The 23,844-nt window shown below is 36.2% G+C and overlaps 1 protein-coding gene across 4 annotated transcripts in view; it reads left to right on the top strand.

The window, feature by feature from the left end:
* The window catches only part of LRBA (LPS responsive beige-like anchor protein), a 367,079-nt gene that overhangs the window by 287,934 nt on the left and 55,301 nt on the right, over nt 1–23,844 (top strand). For all 4 annotated transcript variants that reach the window (XM_042870631.1, XM_042870632.1, XM_042870630.1 and 1 more), the window contains one exon: nt 23,311–23,478. In XM_042870631.1, coding sequence (XP_042726565.1) covers nt 23,311–23,478 — 168 coding nt within the window. The remainder of the gene's footprint in view (nt 1–23,310; nt 23,479–23,844) is intronic.

Below are 23,844 nucleotides of genomic sequence, written 5' to 3'. Positions count from 1 at the left end.
ATTTGTAAAATTAGAGTGCTTTTTTTTCGGAATTTAGTTGTTTTTCTATAACAATATAAAAATCATAGGGGAATTCATCAACAGAAAGCGTAACTGGAAGGCACGACTTCTTTAATATGCTGCTTGAGAACAGAACTTCCCTTTTCACTTCTCTGATCACTTCAAGCATGTTGGCTTTCTATTTCTCAAGCAGTGGGGTGTAAGCAAATTTCAGGAATTTTTAATGTTCTTGGACTAGGCTGTACATTTGTGACCTGAGGATTAGTAGATAGAGGGTAATACCTCTTAATTTGAGGTCATGAATGCTTAGCAGTCATGTGCTGACCTTACAGTCATTACATGTTTGAATTCACATCATTCAGTTGTTTGCTTTGGTAGCTGAAGGGCCTTTCCACAAAGTCAGCAATGGGAAAACATTTTAAGAAAGTATTCTGGTTGTGAATTCCTTCAGAACTGATTCTACACTACCTACTACATTCTTTTTTTTAAATGAGTTTAGAAATGAAATGCAGATGGTATTGAGAACTGTTATGTCTTTCAACTATCGTGGTCCTTTTTTGTCTTTCTGTAGGTTTTATGCAGTAAGTTTATGAACTTAGAGTAGTTGTAAAACCAAAACCAAAATGGCACCTGTATCCCTTCTTGTCTCCTCAGCTTATACTTAACAAGTAGCCTCTAACTAAATGATGACATGCTTTTATTTTTCTTCTGGCAGTACTCAGTCTATAAGATGAACAGGGCTCAAGTTCTAAGTCAGTATTTTTTTTTTTTTCCTCCATAATGTCATATTTATAGTCTCCTCTTTTACTGCACGCTGTTTGAACTGTGTTCCAAAAACATGGAAATGTGTGGCCTTTTCTTTATCACTCACCGCTGGAGCATCTGCATCATCCACAAACTTTAACATTTACCTTTACGTGACCTTTGTGTGATGAGAAAATGATATTATTCCTCTTTTCTAACTGGAGAGCAGACTAAAAATGATGATCTATCATCCATTCTAATTGTGGGTGTCTATATTGAAAATATTAGGAAGTGCCTTTTTTCAGAGTATTAAGAATTCTGTAAGTTGTGAAAGAAAAGGCAAGATTTTGTTTTTAGTTAGAGTCAGTTTCCATATGATTTGACTGTCAGCACAACAAATAGTTATGTTTCTATAATTAGGGTATTGAAAATGAGTGGAGTGACACTGCAGAAACTGATTTTGTAATGCAGTTGAAACATAAAGAAATTATATGCTAAGTGCAAAATATAGTAAAAAGAAAGCATGGTACAGTGTTTGAGAAGGCATTGAATCAATTAAAGTAACCTCAAAATATGGATGATTTTACTAAGGAGTGCTTGTGAAAAGGTTGGTATAATCAGAATAATTAGTTGGCAGAGACAGAATCTAGATTTCCAGGAGAGGTTTAGTTGTTAGAGCATACGAGTTTTCTCTTTTAAATATCTAGAAAAAGAGCATAACTACTCTCTTCGTGAGAAGAAGAGGAGAAATTAAACTATTTTTTAATGGGTTCACAATGTGGAAAAGCATTTACATCTTTCTGTGATAGAAGTAAACAGACTCTGGATTTTTATTACTGGTAATTTTTGGTTTATATGAAGATACAAATTTGTTTATCTATGTCCAGTATGATTATTTGGCATTCCATGAAATGATATGGAATGGTAAGATTGTGCTGAAGGCCAAAGTGCTAACAAAGTGCATTGCCAAATAAATTGTATTTCTGAGTGTTTTGAAGTCTTATTTAGGTAAGAGTGGTGGTTGTTTTCATGATGGTGGTGTGTGGATCAGGTAGATAGTAGTCTTCATGAAGTGTTTGGATTTTTACGAGATAAATCTGGAAATTCATTGCTTAGAATAAGTAATGTGTAGGAAAGAAAAAGAGAGTATTCTGTATCTGCTGTCAGCTTGTGTGTTTTCTTAGATGAAATCTATTTTGTTGTGTAGAAGTGTTCTGTAGACTTCTATTAACAGCCATAAACACTGCCAGAACAGATGAACTGAGCAAAGATAATGAAATCTGCCAGTCCGCAGCTACAAAGGTGAATGTTCCATCAGAAATCACATTAACGTGGAATTCTTGAACTATTCAGACTTTGAGTTTTTCTGGGAAAATTTTTCACCTGCAGCAGTTGAGAGGTCAAAGCCATTGTAAGAATTCCGAGGTCTGCTCCTGTTGCAAAAAGGAAGAACTGTGGCAGTGACTTTCAGGCTTTTTTTTTTTTTCTGGGGCCCTCTAAGATTTTGTACTGAAGATGCATTTTCCTATGTAGCAAATTTAACCTGATTAACGGTAAACCTGCTGGTTTTCCTTAATTATTCTTTGTGATCTCTTAGAAGTAGTCCATAGACCAAAAGCATCTGTAAACTGCAGGTTGAAAACCAGTTATTTAGGGAAGAGGCAGTAGTTAATTGTTTTTGTCATTGTTAAAATGAGCATCAATTCAGTCCTGTACAGAGAAAAAACTAGTCCCGACCTTTTAGCTGTGACTAGTGATTATGGTTTTGTAGTGACGTAATTGCTAGTCTAATAGAGGTAACTAGGCTTAAAAGCAGAAATAAGTAAATATAATAGAATGATTTCCTGCCCTTATCCTGGTGAGGCAGCAAATTCATTAACAAATCCCAGCATACCTCCATTTCTATTATGCCCTGAAGGAGGATATTTGAGCTTTACTAATGTGGGATGGATTCCATGCCAGAAAAACCCTAGTAAATGTAACTATCAGGGAGTAGTTTGTTTTCAGAGGGTTATCCCATGAATACTTGTGCAAGGCTTTGGATATGTAAGGAGCTACAGCTTTTATTAATCACAATAATTCTGAACAATTTACTTGTGGATTCTGAATGTAGACCTGTGTGACATAGTTGCTTGCTTTGGTTGAAAAATAGTTGTTGCTTGTGAACTGTGAAGGAGTCTGTGGTCTGCAACAATGGCTCTAATAAGTTATAGCACGTGTTGTGTGTATTTTTGGTATGTTTGTTCTTCAACCAGTTTTTGGGCTGTTTCAGCTCAGAAGTGACACATTTCTATTAATGAGTAAAGATGAGTTTATCAAATTGCATAAGAGTACGTGGTTACATTGATGTTTGGTATCTTTGCTAGCAGTTGCTGCTAAGTATATGCCCATTTGCCTGAGAGGCCTGCAACGCATCTTGTGCTCACATACCTGACACGAGAACAGGCTGGTTGTGTGCCAGTGTGTGCCTTGCAGGCACAGGACAGATGTTGATTGGTTTGGGGCACGTGTACCCAGACCTCACAAGTCAGGCAGGGAAGGAGCAGTGTGCCATCCTCACCCACGAGCCTGTTGCAATAGGAACCGCGACACCAGGCATTTGCATAAGGAGTGAGTTAGATTTGATAAGCACAGCACGAGAGAGAATTTATCTCACAGGTGACTGTTTAAAGCACTTGCATCAATGCTTGCCCTTACAGAGTAAGTGGTTGTTGCTTTTCTGGGGACAGAATTCAGGTACCAGGCCCCCTGCCTTTTAGTGGTAGGTATGGCTATTTTTTATGCTTCTCCAGACATTGCAGAGGATATTCAAAACAGTGGTGGCATATAATTTACTCCAAGGCATTTCATTATTTAGATGGCTGTGGAATGACCAAATACAACTGGTATGCAGCTGGTGATCTGGTAGTTTTGAAGCAGATGCAGTTTTATAATACAGGTTTCAGTTCATATACTGGAATGACTTAAAACAGCCATATTTTTTTTTCCCAGCAAGCTATAAATGAGTCCTTGGTTTGCAGTTGTATTCAATTATTTTAAACCTATTTACAATGTATTCTATTGTAAAGCTGTGACCTTTGATCTCCAGAATGAGTGCATGTCTTTTGTGGGAAGCAGGAAGTCTTGGGGCAAGTGACACTTGCAGTGCAGTTTATTTTACTTAGACTTTGATTTCCCTCCCTCCCCCCGTTTCTAGAACTGAAGACAAATTTCTGTTTCTATTGGATTATAAACAGGTTCTGGATAGCTTCAGCTGCTGCATAGTGCAGTGATATTTTAATTTGCTGGGTAGACATGTTTACTGTGTACTGTGTAGTTTATGAGTGTTACCATAAATGAGGTAATCTTGCATCTTGGTTTCCATGTGTGAAACATTACATGAGCTAATGCAGCTGCAGCACTGCTTGCAGAATATTAGTAGACTTTATTTGGACATAAAGTTTATACCGAACCACTTTAAATATTTGTGCTAAAACTGGTAGTGCTGTTTTTTTAATGTGTTTTATATGACACTGATGGATGCCAAATTTCACAAAGCAATGTGTGTATGTGTAGTGGTTTTCTGTTTTGTGCCCTATTGTTCTGAGTAATGGAGATTCCAGAGTGGAATAAAATTAATGACAACATTTCTAATTTATGTTCAGTTAGTGTTTCAGGGACTGGTTCGTATTAAGTATATGTAGGAACAGTAGCTCCATAGCATACTGTAGCAGTCCAAAAAACATGCGTGTTCTGTCCAAAATCTGGATTTGGAATTTGAAGTGACACATGTGGGTTGTAAGAATATGCAGAGAAAAAATTGATTTTTGCTCCGTGTTTGAGGGACCGTGTACAGACTTTTCCGTAGTTTAGTTTGCCTGACAAAAATCTCTGAATCGTGTTTTTTAAAAGTCTGCGATTTTAGCATCAATGGCCACATTCTTTTTACTTAATTAAACATATTGCACGTTTTCAGTTTATGTAGCTTGTTAGAAAGGTGAAAGCTGTAATACCCAGTAAGCTATAAAATATGTCGGTGTATTTTGCGAACTCAAGTATTAACACTTGCATGCAATTTCTTGTGTGGGACTTAATTTACTTTCATTTTTATAAGTTAGAATAATGGATGTCTGCATGAAGTACATTTTAAAAGACACTAAAATTATTTTGCGTGATTACATACTTAAAAGTAAATGCTAAAGAAACAGATATACACATTTTTATGAGCAAATTTTAAAGGGCTTTCCTGTACTTCGTGTTCTGAAGATGTCCAACATTATCTACACTTTTCTCTAAGTAGAGCTGGAAATTGTCATTGCAGCTTCTTCTGTAACATCTGTTACATTACTGAAATTCATGTTGAAGCACTTACCCGTAAAAAGTAACCAGTTGTTCAGTGAGCAGTGGTTTTGTGGAAATCTCGTTTCCTACTTACGTGTGCCCTTTGTTTCCTACCCTTCATCCCTTAAAAAGAAGTCCAACTCCTCCCAGATACTCCTCATGACATCGCAGCTGGAAACATGCCACCGCGTTTGGTAGCTACTCAGAAGCTTCGTTACTGGTGATAATGTGGCCAGTGTGCATCTGCTGGCTGAAGTAGAGTCATGTGGGTATTAAGGACACATGGCTTTCCCTTGGTTAGAGTGTATGTTTACCCTTCTAACCCTGCATTTTCTGAAAAAAAGAAACCTGTGCAAATGGCATTATATTTCAGACTCCGGTTTTGCCCTGCAAATCAGTTTGAATTAAGCTAGAAATTTCTGTGTTAGCAAGGGAGGAATGGGCAGGTGGATGAATTGACAAGGCACCTAAGGGTTATTTCCTTAGGGAATAGAGTTAAATTCTGAATTCAGTGTTTTAAGTCATTGTAATTCCCACTTAAGCTAAACTGAGCATACAAGCTTTAAATCAGCAGATGATTTTCACTAGTTGTGCGTCTGGATTTGTACCAGTACTTAAATCTTTCTTTGTTCTATTTTTTTTTTTTTTTGATAATTTGTTACTTTTATCATGAATATTATGGACATTTCTCTTTTGTGTATAAATTGTACTTCAGTTTATTACAGTAATTTTGATCTCTCATTATGATACATCTCATCAAAGGGAATTATTTTGTTCAGTTGAAAAAAAAAATGCATGGCACAGTTTTGATTTTGTTTTACTGAAGTCCAAACTTTCATATAGTGGAAGTCTTTGGGATTTAATTGCTAAAAAAGAGGAGGCCCTCTATAAATATAGGATTAATGAAAAGTTTTGTAACAGTAACACATTTCTGAATCCTAATCATAGTTAACTTTTCTACTTAACACCTCTGGTGCATTGAGATTAATGTAAGGCTCATGTAAACTTAGTTGCTTGTTTTTGTATTTTTATTAATAATATGAATTCTAGTTTGGCTTGAGTGTACCAGCAACCGTCAGGCCTTTGAAAGTATTCATCAGTATATGTCTCACTCAATATAATGTGCACCTCCTGCTGTTTTACATAGAAGGATCTTTAGGTTATATAGCGAAGTTAGTCTACAACTATTTTTCACTTCCAGCTTCCATTAACACCATCTCTTAAAGATTTTTGTTTCCAACAAACCAGGTTTTCTCACTTCACATGTTCCAATTGTTTGCTGAAAACTGTGGATCTTGAAATTATTAGCTTGCAGGAGTCTAGGTTTTATCGTTTATTGATTTCTAAAGAAATCTCTGAATTCTGCATATGGAAGACTGAAAGTAGGAAAGTAGGAAGCCTAAAATGTGCCTACACAAAAAATAATACTAATACCATGTTTTGAGGTCCATAATTCTTAACTGTGATTTTCAACTCCTAACTCTGCCATAACAGTAAGAGTTGTTTTGGGAGGCAGCAATGTAGAGTGTGTGTTTTTGAGGATGGGGAGAGTGCAATGCAGCACACTCTCCCTGCCCTCATCCTGCTTCATGCTGCCTTAGGCAAACTTTAGAAGGAATGAGGGGTCTACTTGTCCTCTGTTTCTCCCTTTTTCTCACTCCAGAGAGTGCCATCTTGGGCTAGGCATCACAGCTGGAGCTGCTAGGCACCAGGGAGAGGCAGCCTCAATTGCTTTCAGGTTGTTGTAATGCTGAAACTTCCTACTTCTTGTTCCTTTTTAAGCCTTTTAGCTCTATGGCTTCCAATTGCTTATGCAACTTTTGTATAGTGCTACGTAATAAACATTACATTGTAATGGTAGTGAAATGACTAGAAAGCAAAAGTGGGAATGCAAGGCAGCTGGCAAACATTCTCTCCATAGTTGAGTCACTGACTTTTAAGGAGTTTCTTTTTTACCTGGCAGCTTTTATTTTTTTTCTTTTCTGTGGACAGTGTGTTACTGGTTGTCTTAAATATATCCTCTGCTCAGAACAAACAACACTTAAGAAAAAATATATGTAACACAAATTATTTTCAAAACCTAACATAGCCTTTTTAGATACATATATTTTATTAGTCTTCTATATTTGTAGTTCTCGAAGCTATTTTATCAATGTATTAGCTTTCAATCTGGGGGCACAAACAGATGTAGTTACGTCAAATGTGAGTCCATAACAACTATTGACTGTCATAACGACTTGATGAACATGACATATACAATTGCTATACATATGCACTTGCATTTTTGGAACTTGAATTTCTGAAGTTTTTTAATTTTCCTGCCCATCTGTTTATATGTGTGTTTGTGGGTGCACTCAGCTGAATATTTCCTGTGAAATTGGTCAGTTTTGCCAATAATCATACACTAAAAAATTCATTTCAGCCTACAATAATAGGGCTTTTCATGTGTAATTTGAAGGATAAATCGGGAATTATGCATTTAATTGGCTAATAAATCTTAGCACTTTTCCCTTATTCTGTATTGTTATTCTAAATCTTTATAATGTGGCCTGTTATGTTTTTGTATAAAAGAAAACTACGTGGGTTATGTTTGGTGTACATACATTGCACAAGTGACCAAAATACGTAAAGCCTTCTATGGCACTTACTGTGTTATGTGAGAAGTTCCTAAGATGATGTGCTTAGGGATTTTATAAAAATGAATGTACTTTTTAAAGGAGGTACTGACGTTGTAGATTTTGCACTGTGTCATGTATTTATTTGGTTATTAATATAATGACACCTGCAATTTACAGCAAAACACACAATAGGACTTTCTGTAATGTATGCACTTGTCATTTTGGTTGCTACAATATTGATTCTCATATTTTTATGATTTATATTGTTAATTTTAAAAGTGTCTATTTAGTTGCTTTAAAAAAAAAAAATCTTGAACAAGGAACTTATTTAAATGCTTTACAGTTTGTGAAAAGTTTTATGTAACAGAATCTCATTTAAAAGTTGAAATTTTCCAAAACTATTTCATGAATGAAATAACATAGATGTTGTCACAATTAAATGATTAATGATAATCAAGTTAGTTACAAAAGAATAAAATGTAGAAATATGCAGGCCTCTTTCTGAGTCACATTCAGATTCCCTGGAAAGGCTTTGGTCATTTTATGGTTTGCCTTCATGCAACGAAACTGGGGAACACTTTGTTCCTATGAAATTTGGAATAAACTTCCTTGATTTACAAGTACTTGAAGCATGAATTATATTAAATTATGCAATGAACAAATTCTGTCATCTGAATGGAAATAACATAAAATCACTAAAATCACCCTTTATTATTGTTTCAGGTACAGGACACTCAGTTAAGCAGTGTTTCAAGATTCTCCCGTACTTGTACGTTTATGTACAAGTACATTTGTATATTCATTTATTATCAAATTTAACAGGATTTTTAGTTCTTGTAAGAGGAATATTGTCTGTGGTTTATGATCATTCCAGTCGAGCATTCTGGATGCTTTCATTTGTACGTCAAAGTTGTTGTTATGGATAGCACATGTTGCTGTCTAGCTGATTGCATGCATAAGGGTGAACAGAGAATCCTCACGGTCTAAAAGAGTTCTCAGAAAGGAGTTTATCACTGTGTGTTTTTTCCATGTCACCCCATCCCTGGAACAGACTACCATATAATTTTGTTTGGAGAGAGAAAAGGAGACTTTTTATTGTATGTATAGTGGAATTTTGTTTGGTTGGTTTGATTTAGTTATTTTTTGTTTGTTGCTTTTTAATTTAAATGGTACGATTAATCATTTTTATACCATTTACAGGCTTTTATTTTAGGTTAGATGACAGTGGAATAATTCTGGTACCTGTTGTGTGCATGCCAAGGGAGCCAGTAGCACACATCTAATAAAAAGTCCACCTCTGTGAGGTGGCTGCATGTATGTCCACTTTGTTTTGTGTAATTATAAAGCATTTGCATCCCAGGGGGGAAGAAATATTTTTTGGAGAAATAAGTGCATTGTATGCAAGGCAGTTAGAAAAAAAAAGAAAAAAAAAAGAAAAAAAAAACGGCTTCAAGTATTGCAGTTATAAATATTTGGAATATTCCATATTAAGGCTGATGTACTCAACCAGAAATACTTGTCCTTTTTGGAAGTCCCTACATTAAATACATGAGGAACTCAATGAGAACACTTTGACACAGAAGTTTGTTTCACTTTGGATTCTTCTGTAACAAGCAAATACTCCCTGTCTGTGGTACGAATTCTCATCAGTTTGTTACAGGAAAACATTTTTCCTATGTGGTTCTTTAGTTATAGTCATCCCAGTATAATAATGACCAGAGAATAAATTCTTTCTAAGTGAGAGTGAAATTCTTTCTAAGGAGCGCTGACTGTTTTTTACTTCAATCCTCACAGTTTTTGTAATCACTTATTCCAAAACCTGTGGTATTTGGACGGCAGGTGAGTCATTGAACCTGGAATTGAAAACCAAATGTTTGATTAAACAAAATGGCTTCCCTGAATCTTCTTCAGTGGAGGTGTAAGGAAAAAGACTCTCCCCGTGTTGTGTTATCGCATACATCATTAAGGAAATGTATGTGGCTTCAGTAATTTATGAGCGTAGGGCAAAAATGAGATTTCTATTCAGAAATAGAATTCACTGCAGTCATAAGTAACCAAGTCGTATAATCCTCCTAATGAAGGGTTTGATGAATAACTGTTTCCAATTTGACCACTGTACCAATCCTGAACTGGTATCATCACCTCCAATTTATTTCCTATGGGTGTAATACTATATTGTGTTGTATTTTGTTTCAAAAAAAAATAGATGAAAAGTGTGAAAAGAGCGGGAATCTACCGTTAAGATGTGCACTTGTAACCAGAGTTCAGATCTGTTCTTTGATTAGTAAGACTGCAGTAACATTTATAGATCATATACTCTTCCATTTTGATGGTATTTCTGGTTTCTTTTCTTAGTTTCCAAGCTAGAAGTTCTTGGCAAAGCTGAATATACAAGATAAATATAAACTGCATGGCAAGGATGTCCCTTAAAGAAAGACAGAGGAGAAAATGACCTAATGCCATAATGATTTTAGCTGTACACAGGCATCCCTTTTTTGTCTCTATTTGTTAAATTACCTGACGTCTGCATGTGTAACTTAAACAAAATTTTGTTCTCTACTCTTTCTTCCTTCTGAGCTATCTTCTCAGGGAGAAGGATGATAAATGGAAACATAAACACAGCATGAGAATGTGAACTAGTTCCCAAACATTTCAGTGGTTTTTATAAACAACTGGTCATTGTTACCTTTTGCTGGATTACAGTTTGCCTTAGAACAACAGTACTCTTCAGCTGCATTACAAAGTTGATTCTAAATGTTTTAGTGTAGTTGCTTAAAGGCTTTAATGTTTAAATAATGGTTATATAATTATACAATGTTTAAACAATTAGCTTTTAAGTCTTGCAATAAGCCTACATTTTATATACATACTACCAAAAATGATAATGAAACTGTTTTTAAAGATACAAGCTGACCTCGAAGAGAGCAACCGCAGTTTAGGGACATTTGTTTTGATTCTAAGATTTTAGTTTTAACACTCTCATTTTCATTTTGAACATGGGTAGTGATTCCCACCATTGTTCTGCAAACACAGAAATGATCAGTTGCTGGTTTTTTTGGTTGTGGTTTTTTTTTTTCTTTCTTTATTTCTGCACCCCATAGTCAACATTCTTTGTGCATTGTGTGCCCTCTTCTCTGTGATAAGAAGTGCCAGCTTGTATCTCTCTGGTCTCCATAAGCACAAAGGACTGTCTGAGCCTGGAACTAGAGTGCCTTGGAGAGGTAGGATTAACATCACCGTGCATTGTTTATCCCCTAACCCATCGTGGCAGCTGTTGATTTATATTTTGAAACAACTGAAATAACAAAAAAGGACACAATAAATCAAGATCTTCTAATATCTTAGGTCTGCTACTTTTTTTTAAATCATGATTTGCTTACCTTTTAAAACAATTATCACAGAATTGCATTTAATCTTTATGAACTGCATGCTCACAGTGGTTAAATGAGGTATTGTTTTGATGTGTTGAACACAGTAGCAGAAGGCCTCTGGATATAAAAATTCATGCTTTAAAAGTTAAATACATTTTTTTCTACTTTATAGGAACATTTTAGGAACCATATTTTATACCTAGACTGCAGTTTAATTTCAAATTCTATACTTCTTTAATGACTTTCTAATTTACACAATTTCTGTTTCCCTGTCAAAACATTTAATTGTATCATGTCTTGAAGGTGTAAAGCTGTCAAATAAATCAGAGGCTCAGTGTAAACATTCGTTGAATTGCTTCTGCTACCATACAGTAGTTGTTACTGGGCAGCTAGTGGTACTATTTTAAAGCGTTTGCTCAGCAGGTAAGGGACAACACTGGTAGAATGAATTGTTGATTGCTTGTAAAACAGCAGGTAGTAATACCCTCGCTCTGTGTAATTCCGCTTTGTAAAATAAAGCAGCAAGATGGCAAAGAAGTGTGCAGTGAGCATAGCTGCCTGCAGGCAGTGGAGGCTGCCAGTCCTGCTCCCCACAGCAGGTGGGCACTGCTGGCTTGGTTGCGAGGCTCCCACCGCCAGAAGGAGACACTGCCGCCAGGCTGGCAATGCGTGGCAGCAGGCATGGAACAGGGAAGCTACAGCCTGCATTGCTGAATGAAGGCCTGAATATCTGCCATTAAGAAAACTACTGCACAACCCAAACCAAACGAAAGTGTCTAAACTTGGTATGAAAAAGGCATTCTAAAGCATGGTTTTCTTCTTGCTGCTGTTGTGCTCTGGGGTTAATGCAACCCTACAGGCTCACCAAAATGGGGGCTGGACGAAGTAAATTAGTTGTACTTTGAAGCCTTTATTTTCTCCTTCTTTCAAAATGAATGGGGAGGCCCTTGAATGAAAGCTGCTTTTCATTAGTGCCACCAAATACCTATTTGAAAGGAAGAGCTCTTTTAACGCATGCAAACACAGGAGTAAAGGAAAGCTTCCTTTTTCTACCAGCCCATGGGCTGCACGGCTCCTCGCCTCCCTTTCCAGTAAGATGGTTTCAAATCAGAGTTAATTACCATGGCCATTTATTCCAGACACCCCATGCATGGTGTGGCACAGCTGGGGGGGTGGCCCGTTGAGTACTTGAGCCTCATTAGTGGGGCTTCTCCTGGCCAGCCTTGCTGTGCCCCCCACAGCTCCCACTGCGCTCCTTCGTGCCCACAAACCCTGCCTGCCTGCTGGCCTTTTGCTTGCCTAAAGGCAAGTCTGGGTTGGTGAATTCATGTAGGTGGTGCTGCTTCCCTGAAACATAAGTGCTTTGCCAGATGTGCAGAAATAGGCCACCTTATCACAGAAATTTTGTTGCAGGTTTCCTCATGCCAGCCCTGTGTGGACTGTAGTTGTGGGAACAGCCTGCACCAGATGGGCCCCAGCTATAGGCTGCCTTCTTACCAGTAGTCCTTCCAACCCCAGTCCCGTCCCCACTCAGAGGAGTTCTGAATTGGGCCAGTTGCAAGTGGAACACAATTTCTTCTTTTTTCTTTACCCCAAAAATAATACAAGAAGGCTTCTTTGCCATTTTGCATTAGAAAAGAATGAAAAAAAGAAAAATGTTCTTCAAATATAAAGAGTAGAATTAAACCTATGAATGTAGTTTTTGAGAATAGCGTGAATTTCCTTAGGCTCTGCTTGTATGTTAAGTATGGACTTAGGTTACAGGTCTTCGACTGGGCATCTATAACACTTGCAATAGCTGTATGGTGTAGTTAAAAAGGTGGGGAAGTAGGGCGGCCGTCGGCTTCCCTGGGTAGGATCACTCTGTCACGGTTCTGAGCAGCACTGACTTTAAGATGTGGAATTGATGTTATCCTTAAGCTTATCTTTCTCTGGCTAATAAAGCTTCCGTGCTGGAGGTATAAGGTGTTATTTTTGAAATAATGATCTATGAGTGTTACCCACAGTCAGAATAAATAGTTTTATTAGAATGTTAGTTGATTAAAACCTTGTACTACTTAAAAACATTGCGGTGATGTTTGCTTGTTTGTTTTTTGGTTGTTCTATTTTGGCTTGGATTGGTTTTGTTTTTTGCTTGTATCTTTTTCCCCATTGGAAAGCAATACCGTAGATCAGTTCCTCTATGATTTTCCATGCAAAGGCAAAAGGCTAGACCTGTCTCAGGGAATTCAATCTCTGAACTAGAAAATTAGTTGGAAGATAGGAATTATAAACTGTTTTATTGCAGTATGATTTTATTTTAGCTCTACGTTTCTGTAAGCTAATGTCTATGAAAAAAAAAAAACATTTATGCAAGGGAAAATTCTGGGTTTTCCTAGCATCTCATTTAGCTTACAGTAGGAAAGAATTAATTCATTAAAATGTTAATAACTTACCACGTGCTTTTTCAGCATGTAGCCTCCCAATGTTAATGGTATTCATCTCCTACTCCCTTCCCACTAATATGGTTCAGGGCAGAGTAATATAAAGGTTATGAAAAGTTTACTCCTGACTGGCTACAGAATGTCTATTGCACTCAGAGGTGTTTACACCTTGATTTCCTGAGCGTGCTCAATGTACTCAATATATCACTAGTCTTTTTGTGTACAGCTGTCTTGGTGAAAATTTGAAGCAGTTTAGGTGAAGGAAGGGGATATAATCTAGAAGAAATTAAACTAGCCACAAAAAAGCATTGTGTGTAAAAGTGATTGAAACTTTACATGCAATGCATGTTGAAATTAGAATTTAAAAAGTGAGATTTTACATTTCCTAATGAAGGAAAATATAAGAAGTAATTTACAGATATGATCAGTTTTCAGTTTAACTTCTTTCAAGCTTTGATCCTAACCCCTGGCAGCTCTTTGTTCTGGTATAAATTCCAGCAGTAGACAGACTACTCCCTGGGACTAGGCGACAGCTGAGGGGATTTGCTGGGACAAGGCATGGCTCACAGTCAAGACTGGGACAGGATCCTTCTTAATCAGGAGGCTGTGGAAGTGCTTGCACTAGGGGATTTGATAAAAGAAGGTGAGCTGCCCTTGAGCAGTGGCTTGTCTGGATCCAGGCTTTCTTGTAGCTTACTTAACAAAGTTGCCAGAACAAGATGTTAAATGAGAGCCTGCTGTGTTTGGGCAAGTTTGCAAAGGGCATGTCGTTTTCCAAATAGTGTCTTTCACAGATTTGATTTTTTCCTACATGCTAAATGTAGAAGCTGTAGTGTGGGGAGAGAAGAGAGGAACCAGTTTTTCCAACAGTTCCTCCTCCTTTATGTCCTGTGCTTAAAAATACCTGTTTTTGAAGCACAGAAACATTTTGAGAACTGTAGACTCAAACTGAATAATGTCTTTACTGCACAAATTCTTTCTTTCTCTGTCATTGTTAAGTAATGTTTCTGCCGTGTCACTCCAGTTAAATGCCAAAGAGTGCAGTGTCTGCCAAACATACCTTACGTTGTTGTCATCAGAAGCAACCACACAATGTCTTTATAAAAAATCAGGATTTGACTGTTGATGATTACTGCACTGAAGCAAACCTCATGCTTATATATGTGTTAGCTCAAGAGTGGGCTACGCGTTTGTGCCGCATGATGATATAGTGGTGTTTCCTATTTTTGTAACTGATTTATTGAGATGTGGTACCCTAAATGACTTCACAAATGTGTGCTCCAAAAGCTCTTGAACATTTCCTATGCTGTGAATTAGCAGACAGGTCAGATGACAAGATTGAAATGGTTTGTCTGCCTGACTTGCATCTGAATTGTGTTTTGAACTTTAAATTCCTTGACCTTTTGTCATACTATTTCCTAATCTTAAATAAATTTTTCTAGAACATTTTTTCCCAGAACTGGCTTCAAAGACAAATTAGATTAGCCTGTACAACTCCTGTAAGATGTTTGCTTGTACTGAAGACCATGTGTTTGCAACCATTTCTGTCTCTTCTTACATGCATATTAATACTTGTTGATCATCACAGTCCTTGCGAATTGCATATACAACTGACACATCAAAGCACAGTATAAGTGCTCCAAGCTGTAGAAACAGAGCGCAGAAGTAAAGCAACAGTTGACTTCTAGAGATTACAGAGTAAATCAGAAGGGAAAAACATATGAGCATATTTAGGTGCAAAATACATGTTAAAAAATCACCAGCATCTCTCAGTGCGAAGTGTATTGTGCTGTTGTTAATCAGACTGTCTGTAATCCTAAACTTTAATTTCAGGATTAAAAATAGGATCAAAACCTGTAGCACACAGCCTGATGCTTAACACGAAAACTCTTTCAAGTGTAGCTTTGTCTGTGCTCACACAAACCTTTTCTGCATTTCAATCGTGTGAGTTCAGTTGATGTTTCAGACATTTTCTCTAACTTTATGACCTTTCCTGCATTCAGTAAAATTCACTGTACCTTGCTCAACGGTTATGCAAGCAATGTATTCATTTAGAAAAAATAAGCTATTTCTCCAACATTTGGTAAACATACTCTGGCCATAACGCTTTTCTGAATTTCAGAGTTTGGTCTGATTCTGTCTTTTGTGAAAGAACAGAGAGTTGGTTCAACCTGAAGGCAAGCAAATTTTGCATGGTTTAATGTTTTGTAGTGTATGTTTTGCACCTCTTTTATAATGAGAAGGAATCTGTAACATTAAAAGGTGAATTTCTGTTCACCACAACAAATGGAAGTGCGTGCTAGTCTTTCTTGCCTTCCAGTTTGTCTTAGGCTAATACCTCATATATGAAAGCACCTGTGATGATGGTGACAAGGTGCAAGGAAATGCTATGCAGAACTCCCCTGATTAGGGGTAGGTGAGTTAGCCAGTGTTGGAAGCAGTATACCTACACTGGCCTGAGAAGAAAGATGTGTTAGGTTGGCAACTTTCTGTGCTAACTTGATGGCACAGCCATGCTGCCAGCTCAGTCAGCTCTGTCAGTACCCAACACAGCACTGTGAAATGCAGTCATATCTTGTGGGATTTTGTTGTTGTTTTTTAATTCAAAACTTCATTTAAACTAATTTGACTGGGCCAACTGTCAGCTGTGTGGTTAACAGTCTGCTCCCATGGATAATAGGTTCCAGATCCAGGCTGTCTATCTTCATGCAAGGAAGTTCTGGAAGAACTAAAAGAAGCTGCTGAAATTCAGGGAGGAGGGAGCTTCATGCCCCTTTTCAGAATTGTGTGTGGGGATTTTCAGAAAGAATTCTCATCCAAACTGTCTTGGTCTTTAGATGTTGTTGAATCTTCTGTAAAAAGGCAATGTAGCAGATACTTAAACACCCACAGAACATTCAGAGCAGTGGAAAGGTGAATATGGTGGTGGAATCAGCAGCACCTCATGCTGTTATAAAAATGTGCCTTCAGCCATGATTATAGCAAGACGTAGTTATGGTCTAACTTGTTACGATCTGATTTTCTGTGTGCCTTTGGACAAATGCAAGGACAAATGTAAGCCATATATATCAGTATAAGCATGCTTTTGAGCGAAGATGAACCGTTCTATAACAACTAATAATTATGACTGTTGTATATTATTTTTTCACATAGGGGAATTTCATGACACTTTTAGGTTCCAGTCAGAATTCTGAATCTTTTCTACCTCTGTCTCGGGAGGGTATATATGCCTTTTCAAAAGCATCTGTGCTTTTACAGAGCCGGTTGGCTAAGACAGGTTTAGCCCACTCTTGTTTTCGTTACAAAAGGTAGCGTGTTCACAGTGATCACTGCTGGAATATGTGAATAAGCGAGATAAGCTAACACGTGAAATAATAGTTTGTTACCTGTTGAGTACCAATGCGCACACTCAGTGGCAAAAGACATGTAATGTGAGCAGATCAGCTCTTATTCAGCAGTGTGACATTATAACTACACTGCTTTTGGCACCCATGTTGGCTTTCTTTATCCTACTTTCATTTCTTCTTTCATAACGTTGTAATGTTTTAATGTCACATTTTGAGTCTTAAGTCTGGCTTTCCAAATGTTCTTAATAGCCATAGTCATATAAGGATTAACATAACACATCCTGCTAGCAAGGTAGGATGCTCCTCTTTGTCCTTGTAAGTTGTTTTGTTATGAAGGCCATGAAGTTGCTCACAAGTTGTGCATCTGTGTAAACATTTTCATTGTTGACACCTGGAGTTAGATATCTAAACGTAGAAACTTAATGATAAAAATGCAGTGTTTGGTCAATTTATCTGTATACTGTTCATGGTAAACTGTACCAATTTTCCTATGAAATATTGCTCTCAAACATGCAGATTATTGTGTGTATGCGTAGCCTATTGCATACACTAAGAATATTTTTGAAGGGTGATCACTGCCCCTTATAGCAAGAATAGCTAACAAAGCTTTAGGGCAAGTTTTCATATTCACCTAAATTTTTAATCATGCCCCCAGTGATAGACATTTCAAGTTGAGATTAAAGCTGAATTTCAAAGGAAATGTAAGTTTCATTTTATGAAAGACATAACAGCTGTCTGCCTTCTTCATTTTAAACTACAAAATAATAGTTGTGGACCAAATATGAAAATTACCAAAGAAAGCATTCAGAATTTTTAGTTAAACACTGTACTAACTCACTCTTGTTTTGGTAATAGCTACATAAATTTTAGGGGCTCTTGAGTCATTAGATTTCAAAATATTTTTCTTTTTTTACATGTTACTTGTGCAGAAATGTATCTCGGCACAAAATTGTGTTTCATTAAGTTATACTATTATAGAAAAATTCTCCATTCTCATTGCTTGGTACCTTATTGATAAACGCAGAAAAGTAACAGGAAAATAAGTTTATCTTAAGAACATTATTGATAGCCTGTGCTCCATAAGGTCAGTCTTCTTGTGTAAAACACAAGTTAAACCTATTTATTAAGACTATATTTTCTAGAGTTCTTTTTTTCTTTATCATGGTGACTGAGTAGAGAGAAATCAAGTAAAACACTGACTTTGGATATAACAGTAATGATGAATGCATAGGCAGTGCACTTCTGGGCAGCATTTTTAACTAAGGGGAGCAAAAGCTAAAGGGAAATGAGGTTGTCTGTGTAGCTTAAGCTGTTAAATTAGTACTCCCTGTCTGAAATACTGTGGGTTTTTTTTTTTGTTTTTATTTATTTGTTTGTTTGTTTTGTTGGCTTGCTTTTTTTAAATACAAATTGTGAAGTACGTTAAATAAACTTCTATGTCATCTTGAATAGTTGTTGAATAGCTTAGACACAGTTACATAGCAGCAACTCAGAAACCAGCAAACGTAAAGTTTTATACATGTTTTATCCCTCTGAAATTTTCATTAACTTATGCAGGACTGGGAGTTTTTCCTTAGGTATCTGCTTTTCTCTTTCTCCTATTCCTCCTGATATCTTCATGGCAGGCTAGAGTTCATTATCTTTGTAATAGTTTTTAATGCATTTATAAAATCTCAGCTGTATATTCAAGAGATCAAGTAGTGATTCTGAGGTAAGTACATTTTGATAACTGGCTTTTAAATAGTGGTGGTTACTGAAAAACTCAAAAGATAAAGCCAGCACTTCAAGGGTTAATGTGTTATTAGGAGGACAGGAAATCTGGCAACTATTGCAGAAACTAGACCTAATGGTGCACACAAACAATTTGTCAGTCTTGGTAAATGTGAATAGCTTTCCACAAAGTGACTGCTTTTTCTTTGTTTGAAATGCCTAAACTTTTCCTTTTTGGACTTTAAATCTTAGAAGTGAAATGTGATCCACATATTGAATCAAAATCATTTAATTCAAAACATATTTTGATTGGAACAAAGTTGACATGGAAAGAAACTCTAGAATAATAATAATAATAAAAAAAAAAAAGTTGAAAGGACTTTCTATCATATATTTAGCAGGAAAATTTGAAACAGTTCTAATTAGGCTGAAAAAAACAGCCTTTTTCATTGTAACTTAGGAAGGTCATATATCAATGTTAAGGCAGCATTACCAGCTAGTGTCTGAAAGCCTGCACATGCAAACGTAATTCAGTTGTTTGGTTTGGTTTTTTTTAATTTCTTTTTTCCCAATGCATGTGCACAGAGCAAGCCGGAACACATACTTAATGAACCTAAAATAATTACTTGCTACTTCACTTATGTGGGTGCTTTGTTGTGCTCAAGAAGAGTATTTTTTAGGTCGAAGTTGTGTTTCTGCTAAAAATGTGTGAAATCTAATTCGTACATTTCTGTTTGTACATTAATGATTTTCAAATGTAAAGTTTTTTTAAAGCCTCTATTATTGCACGTGTTTCAAAGGAAATTCCTTACTTCAAAGAGGAATTAGAATATTTAGTCTCTTTGAGATAGGAGGCAATTATTTGTGCTTGAGATATGTCATTTCTTGCCTGCCAGTGTAGTACATTTCCAGATATTTTGTTTTTTATAATGGAATAGAAAAGATTATCCTTTAAGAAACAGTTTTGCTGTCTTTTCAAAAGGTTCTATTTGGATTTTAACTACATATATCTCATTTTGTATAGCTAGGTTCTTTTCTGTCTCTTGAAATAAGTGTTGCATGCATGCTTTAATTAGCACAGGCGTAAAGCAAGTAAACCTGTAGTCTTACATTTCTGAAAAGCCTGCTTATGGATAAATTCCTGTGCTAGTGAAAAGAAGCACGCTTAATACTTTCACCTTATTTCAACATACGAGTATCTCATTCTCAAGTATATATATTTTCAGTAGGCATAGTCTCATGTAGTATACGTCTTTATAAGCATACTGAAATAAAAGCCAAAGAAAGGTAGAGGGGTAAAAGCCCATGATAATTACCTAACAAATACAAGTTATGATCCAAATCCAAAGTATAAGGATGTGGAATTATATAATGGTAAATTGTCAGACTGTTTGTATCAAAAAAAAAAAAAAAAAAAAAAAAGGAAAAAAAGAGTCTTTTCTAATGTGTGGGTTTAGTTTTGTTTTGTTTTTTTTAATTCTGTTGCTGTTTTGCCAAATCCTTTGTATGAGTGTTGCACTGATAATCTCCTGTCTTCAGCAGATCATTCTCTGTTCATTCCCTTCAGGGCATGAAAGGATGCGCACAAATTAATGCATGTAAGAGTAATTCTCAAAGAAACAATTTTATTTACATTTAGTGGTATCAGATTGTGTCGGTGAAAAATATTTGTGAATAAGCAAAAAAATTGTGGTAAAATCAAAGCTTCAAGTTGTTGTTTCTCAAGTGTTTCTGCCTTGGGGATGGAGAAGTGGAAGTTACTAATAGGTATTTGTGTTTGACATCTGTATACTGTACATTTTAGCATATCTCAAATGTTTTAGTCTCTGCCTAATACATCTCATTAAAGAAACAGATATCAGCCCCAAGACAGTTTGTCAAAGTTAATATGAGTCCCTGTGGACAGCATTGACAATTTGTATGGGGCTTCACATGACAGTCTTTTCATGGTCTTATTTGCTCCTTAACAATTGGGGATTAGTCACTGATTTATTTTACAATAACTCAATTGGGCTGAATATTACTGTGTGAAGCTGGCCTTTGTAGAGGTTTGTTTTACACATTTTTACCGCAAGCACTCGCTGGGTGTAAATGATGCTCTCAGCCTATGTGAGAGTGCTGTAGCAATTGATGGAGGAGTGTTAGGAGCAGCATGGGAAGAATGCTTATATCCCGTAGCTGCATGCCATATTTAACCTGAGCCTTAAAGAGCACTGTCTGTCCTAGAAGCTTAGCTAATCCTAAATGCGTAGCATTCTGTACCTTTGGTTTAATTTCACAAGAGGTAAGTGCTAACAGTAATACGTTTTTAAAGAACTCATTTTTAGCACTTGATATTCGTGTGCATCAGAACTTCTTCACATTTTGGATGGTTTTTAAGTGCTACCCAGTTTAAATAGTATATTTCCCCCTGACTGTGAAGTGCTTCACACACCAGTCCATTAAGTTGGTCTCCTTGAAAATCTGCTTTATTTTATAATTGGTGTACAGTCCATTAAGTACTGTTCCTCCATGTACAGTATCACATCATAAGTGCCTCCCTGCAACCGAGAGCTTAACTGTGAACCTGAAATGATGGGCAGGTTTATTTATTGTCTGAATTTCTATGCCGTGTTTTTTTCGGGATCCTGGGTGTTGTTGTTGACTGTAGTCTTCTTTTTGTTGAGCCTTTGTGTCTGCGATTTGATGAATGAGAGAAATACTCTAAAATGGCCTAAAATGGAAAAAAAAAAAATGAGAATTATCTAGTTTTGAATCTCTATAAATTACAAATGTAAATTAATTTTAAACTTGGAAAAGAGACATACTTTCAGGATGGCTACCAACCGTCCCGTGAAAAATGTTTTGCTCTTTTAAAAGTGAGACTTAGATATCTGTTAATGTGAGGAGATTGCAGAGTGATATTCCTTCAGTTATTTGTGTGCTTTGTGAGTATAATGTGACCCACTACAAGTCTGGCTTTTGAAGAAAAGGGAAAAGGAAACTTCTCTGCCACTAACCACGTGTATTAAGAAAAGTCACAAACCCTTAAAGCTGTTTTTTTCCTGAAATTAAGTAACAGTGAGTGTGTTCCAGGGTTAATTTTAATTTTATTTTTTTAGCAAGAAAGCAAGAAAATTAATTTTTATCATTGTCATTTGCTGAATGCCGTAGAATTTTATGGCTGCGCATTGTAGTATTGCAGACACTCATGAGACTCCTGACTGGCTTTATCTTATTAAACAATTTTGAAATCATTAATTTTTAATTGGCCTGCTTGTGGTTTTTTATAGTTTTAATTGTGTGTCTTTGTCTAAACTCTTTTTTTTTTTTTTAATTAAAAAAAAAAAGATGAAAAAATCCCGTCTAAGCAATCCTATGTTATAGGATTTATCCATGTGATCAACCAAAGAGATACTACATGTTGTAGTAATTTGTTTTAAAGAATGCTTTCAGCAGTTCCAAAGCTGGGGATCCTAATGAAAATAATAATAAAAAAAAAGAATGATATGAAGTAGGAGATATGTACAGGTCTTTTCTTGATTGAAAGTTCTAATTAAGTGAATCGAGGAAAATTAACTGAAATTAGCTGTCAAAAAGTCACATTTAAATGAGTGATGATCTGACGTGGCAGTAAACATTTAAATGATATAAATTGCCATTTAAGTGTATGGTTTAATGTTTGTCATGCATTAATATGACACAAGACTGCAGTGACAATCAAGCAGCTTGCTCTAATTTGAACATATTTAGGGCTTTTGTGTGGTGTGCACTACACAAATTAAGACAATTGCTGTTTTTATGTGTCAATTTAAATGTTGTTTTCAGGCATTGGTTAATGAAACCAACCCATCATTTCTCTGTGCAACTTGCAGAGTGATTTCCTTGTTTTTTATATTAATTTTAACTTCCTCTGCTCCAAATTAGGAATTTCTTTTACAAGGTTTACAAACAACTTACATTGTTAGTTTCTTTAGATAAAGAGAATATCAGATTTAGTTAGGTTGTTCATCTACTCATTAAAATAAGAAAAATATTGAATCGTCTGTGTAGAATAGAGAAAATGAGTCCTGCTACTGATTCAACCTAGGCATATTAACTCTTTAGACTACAATTACTTTTAATTTTTATTTTCATATATTTGTGCTATCTCTGATACCATGAGGGTGAGATTCATTGCTATTTGGGTGCCTTTGTCTTGAGGATTAGATTGTAACTGGATAAAATCTTTCAGGGAAGTGGCTTGATGATTCAGCATACTGTTCCTGTGTAGACTTGTATAAAGATAATATACAAGAAGTGTGTAAAAGTAATGAGGCAGCTATTCCATCTTGTAAATATTTTGTACCCTAACATGCCTGGTTAGTTCAGTTTCCTCATATCTATCAGTGTTCTGTTTATCTGTCACAATCAGATTACCACGCTGTTTTTCTTTGTGCAGATCACACATAGGAAAACGTAATTCCATCTCGAGAATTCATAAAAGCACACTGTGGCTGGCTGTAAATGCAGAAATGCTTCTCACTGACTGCTTTTTTTCTTCTCACTACTGTAGTGTAAACAGCAAGGTCTTATGGTCAGTGGGGAGAAGAGTTAGTCAGCAGACCTGTCTGTCACAGGGCCCGTATATAGATACGGGTTTTAGTAGAATCGGAAATGCCATTGTCAATTTTGTAACAAGATTTAAGATAATTTTGCATACTATTTGAAATATACTTCTACTGTGAAGAAATGCTGACTGTCTGTCAAGCTCAAGTTTATATATATTGTGTGTGTTTTTTGCTTTTTTTTTTTACAGGCGTTAGAAAGTGAGTTTGTTTCCTGCCAGCTTCACCAGTGGATTGATCTAATTTTTGGCTACAAGCAGCAAGGGCCAGAGGCTGCCAGATCCCTGAATGTGTTCTACTATTTGACGTATGAAGGAGCTGTTAATTTAAATTCAATAACGGATCCTGTATTGAGAGAGGTAAGCTTTTATTTCGAACGCAGAATTCAGAATTATCTGTTAAACACTGCACTGTCAAAAGTGTGAAGACTACGTTTCAGGTCTGCCGGTGAATGTTCAAATCTTTGCTTTCTCTAATGATTTGATTACAGGCCATCAAATGCAAGGTACCTGAAACATTCATCACAGCATGCAAAACTAAAGAACACGAAAGCAAGCTGTTCTTAAACTTTGTACACCTCGATTCAGCATACCAGCATGAAAATAAATGTTTGAAGACTGCTTCACTTGCTATGAGTGCAGTCATTTTGTTCCCTAGTAATGTGATCTTAATAGAAGAAAGCAGTGGGAAATCTTGATTTGGTTTGCACTTTTGAATTAACTTTC

This window comes from Lagopus leucura, unplaced genomic scaffold, assembly GCF_019238085.1.
Source record: "Lagopus leucura isolate 7727_CA_CO unplaced genomic scaffold, USGS_WTPT01 Super-Scaffold_100004, whole genome shotgun sequence".
In the NCBI taxonomy this organism is placed as follows: Eukaryota; Metazoa; Chordata; class Aves; order Galliformes; family Phasianidae; genus Lagopus; species Lagopus leucura.
Note: the sequence above shows the minus strand (reverse complement) of the source record. Positions and strands in the feature narration are given on the sequence as shown.